The sequence below is a fragment of the Nerophis ophidion genome, linkage group LG17 (assembly GCF_033978795.1).
Source record: "Nerophis ophidion isolate RoL-2023_Sa linkage group LG17, RoL_Noph_v1.0, whole genome shotgun sequence".
In the NCBI taxonomy this organism is placed as follows: domain Eukaryota; kingdom Metazoa; phylum Chordata; class Actinopteri; order Syngnathiformes; family Syngnathidae; genus Nerophis; species Nerophis ophidion.
This window is the reverse complement of record NC_084627.1, coordinates 12,026,626-12,030,481: the sequence shown is the minus strand read 5'-3', so window position 1 is coordinate 12,030,481 and position 3,856 is coordinate 12,026,626. Positions and strand designations below refer to the sequence as shown.

General features: G+C 40.7%; 1 protein-coding gene across 2 annotated transcripts in view; it reads left to right on the top strand.

The window, feature by feature from the left end:
• The window catches only part of osbp2a (oxysterol binding protein 2a), a 59,905-nt gene extending 56,386 nt beyond the window's left edge, over positions 1–3,519 (top strand). For both annotated transcript variants that reach the window (XM_061876298.1, XM_061876299.1), the window contains one exon: positions 397–3,519. In XM_061876298.1, coding sequence (XP_061732282.1) covers positions 397–539 — 143 coding nt within the window. In that variant the 3' untranslated portion in view covers positions 540–3,519. The remainder of the gene's footprint in view (positions 1–396) is intronic.
• Positions 3,520–3,856: the final 337 nt, after the last annotated feature.

Sequence of the window (3,856 nt, the reverse complement as noted above, 5' to 3'; positions counted from 1 at the left end):
TTTGAACTTTTTTTTTTTTAAAAAGGTCCTCAGTAGTCACGAACAAATTTGTGTGTATTATGCAAAATTATTTAAATGTGGTGCCCATGAACCATATGAACTCTTTTTTCCCAGGGTCCCCAGTAAGAATGATCAGCACATTACTTCATCAATCCAGAGATTTAAAGACGTGTATGAGCTAACTGGGCAGTGGCCATTTTAACAATTTTTTTTATGCCTCCACAACCTGTAGAAAGGGTGGTCCCCACAAGTCATGAACAAAAACTTGGTCCCCATTCCAAATGACAACCTGTGTGTGTGTGTGTGTGTGTGTGTGTGTGTGTGTGTGTGTGTGTGTGTGTGTGTGTGTGTGTGTGTGTGTGTGTGTGTGTGTGTGTGTGTCAATGTCAATATTAGGGCAAGAGGTGGAGGTGTACCAGCCTCTGTGGTTTGAGAAGAGACTGGACGACAGCACGAGAGAAAGCAGCTACATCTACAGAGGAGGCTACTGGGAGGCCAAAGACAGGCAAGACTGGAGACAGTGCCCTGACATCTTCTAGAACACAAACACTGTACTCATGCTCACGAAAAATGTCACTCCGACAAATGCCAAGCTTTTCTGTCGGACATGGATCACATACGAACCAAAAACTGACAGCCGTTGTTGTGTCTGGGAAGGAAAGAGAAGCTGAATGTCTTTATGCATAATTGCGACAAAATCCTTCCGGGGTAAATGACTTGACTCTCGCAGCAGGACTTTTTAATGTGGGGCTGCAGGGTCAGCCAAAACCAAGACTGCTTTACAGGCAAACGCTTTGGAAATAATCATTGTTGTTATAGCAGTAGACTACAATCATTTTTCATGTTAAAAGTAGATTGACTAGTCGTGCTAGTGGTCATTGTAGTAGAATGCTACCGATAGCTCGTAGAAATAGACCTAATGTCTACCTTTTACCTGGAGAAAGTGTCGGACATCCCACAACAAATACAGTATATTTATTACATGTCAATATTACCTGAGCGGGTCTAGCTTGTGCGATGGATTTATTGCTGTATCATTGGAATCGGTACCAATACCAGTCAAAAGTATGCAGACATCCTCCAATGTACAAACCCCATTTCCATATGACTTGGGAAATTGTGTTAGATGTAAATATAAACGGAATATAATGATTTGCAAATCTTTTTTAACCCATATTCAGTTGAATATGCTACAAAGACAACATATTTGATGTTCAAGCTGATAAACACTTTTTTTTGTGCAAATAATCATTAACTTTAGAATTTGATGCCAGCAACACGTGAAAAAGAAGTTGGGAAAGGTGGGAATAAATACTGATAAAGTTGAGCAATGCTCATCAAACACTTATTTGGAACATCCCACAAGTGTGCAGGCTAATTGGGAATAGGTGGGTGCCATGATTGGGTATAAAAACAGCTTCCCAAAAAATGCTCAGTCTTTCACAAGAAAGGATGGGGCGAGGTACACCCCTTTGTCCACAACTGCGTGAACAAATAGTCAAACTGTTTAAGAACAACGTTTCTCAAAGTGCAATTGCAAGAAATTTAGGGATTTCAACATCTACGGGCCATAATATCATCAAAAGGTTCAGAGAATCTGAAGAAATCACTCCACGTAAGCAGCATGGCCGGAAACCAACATTGAATGACCGTGACCTTCGATCCCTCAGACGGCACTGTATCACAAACCGACATCAATAGCTGAAGGATATCACCACATGGGATCAGGAACACTTCAGAAAACCACCGTCACTAAATACAGTTCGGCGCTACATCTGTAAGTGTAAGTTAAAGCTCTACTATGCAAAGCGAAAGACATTCATCAACAACATCCAGAAACGCCGCAGGCTTCTCTGGGCCCGAGATCATCTAAGATGGACTGATGCAAAGTGGAAAAGTGTTCTGTGGTCTGACGAGTCCACATTTCAAATTGTTTTTGGAAATATTCGACATTGTGTCATATAGCGAACCATCCAGACTGTTATCGACGCAAAGTTCAAAAGCCAGCATCTGTGATGGTATGGGGGTGCATTAGTGCCCAAGACATGGGTAACTTACACATCTGTGAAGGCACCATTAATGCTGAAAGGTACATACAGGTTTTGGAACAACATATGCTGCCATCTAAGCGCCGTCTTTTTCATGGACGCCCCTGCTTATTTTAGCAAGACAATGCCAAGCCACATTCAGCACGTGTTACAACAGCGTGACTTCGTATAAAAAAGAGTGCGGGTACTTTCCTGGCCCGCCTGCAGTCCAGACATGTCTCCCATGGAAAATGTGTGGCCATTATGAAGCGTAAAATACGACAGCGGAGACCCCGGACTGTTGAACGACTGAAACTCTACATAAAACAAGAATGGGAAAGAATTCCACTTTCAAAACTTCAACAATTAGTTTCCTCAGTTCCCAAATGTTTATTGAGTGTTGTTAAAAAAAAGGTGATGTAACACAGTGGTGAACATGCCCTTTCCCAACTACTTTGGCACTTGTTGCAGACATGAAATTCTAAGTTAGTTATTATTTGCAAAAAAAAAAAAAGTTTGAGTTTGAACATCAAATATCTTTTCTTTGTAGTGCATTCAACTGAATATGGGTTGAAAATGATTTGCAAATCATTGTATTCCGTTTATATTTACATCCAACACAATTTCCCAACTCTCATGGAAACGGGGTTTGTATATATATACAATTATACTAGTCAACTGCAATAAATGTATATCCGTGCATCCATTTTTCTACCGCTTGTCCCTGTCGGGGTCGCGGGGATGCTGGAGCCTATCTCATCTGCATTCGGGCGGATGGCAGAGTACACTCTGGACAAGTCGCCAGCTCATCATTGGGCCAATACAGACAACATCCATTCACATTATGAATTAAAAATAACAACACACTTAAATAATATTGGTAATATGGGTGGTTACCTTTTAGACATGTACGCAATAAGAAAGCTGCAGTTACTTGTGAATAGAATGAAAATAGTGCAAATTGTGTTTCTATGTTGCACAAAAAAATAGCCTACAGCAGCTTAGCTCTGACATACGTGCACAATATATTATAAATAGTAGTGACCTGTTTATTTACGGGTTTTGTCGTGTAGACGTGAATAACTCACTGGTTGAGTTTGGCCTGTATATAGCAAAACGTGTTATTATTCAGTTACTGTAGAAATGATACTTGAATATCCATATTTAACGAAATGATTTGTTGGTAAGGTGTTGGCTTGAATTACTCACTTTATGAGATGCATTGTTCCAATAAAGCACAACTTAGAAGTTTACCTCCAACTTAATACTACATGTTACCTAAATAACTGAGGTTTTGATGCACTACATGTACTGTACATGTACCGTACTGTAGCTATGCATGTTTTTTAGGGGGGATGGTGCAAAGTCGTGTCCCTTTCACCCGGACTCTCATTACTGAAATGTGATGTGAAATCACCATTTGTGCCCAAAGACCTTTGAAAATGTTACTTTTTTTTTTTTTTTTAGCTCAAATAAAAAACATGAAGGTGTCGCCGTGGTGTTGTGAAGCTGCTGTTATATACTATAAACATGTTGTGCCTTTTTTAAATATTCATTTCATTATAAGTAAATGAGTATCCGTATGAAATGTGTCAAAGATTCCCTGTGAACGACTCTTGCTGTCGTCGCTCGGGTTCCACTGACCACCCAGGAAGGACATCTCTCTAGCAGGTTTGACTTCTTTTATGTTTCAATAACAGATGTCTTTTGTGCCGTCACCGCTCCTGCTGCTCGCTCCTCGGTCGCTTTTCAGCCGTCTCTTGTGTGGTCTTTGGCGCTCTTCCTCTTCTCTTTGCCTCTGCTCCTTGGTCGCTGCTGCGGACTCTCCA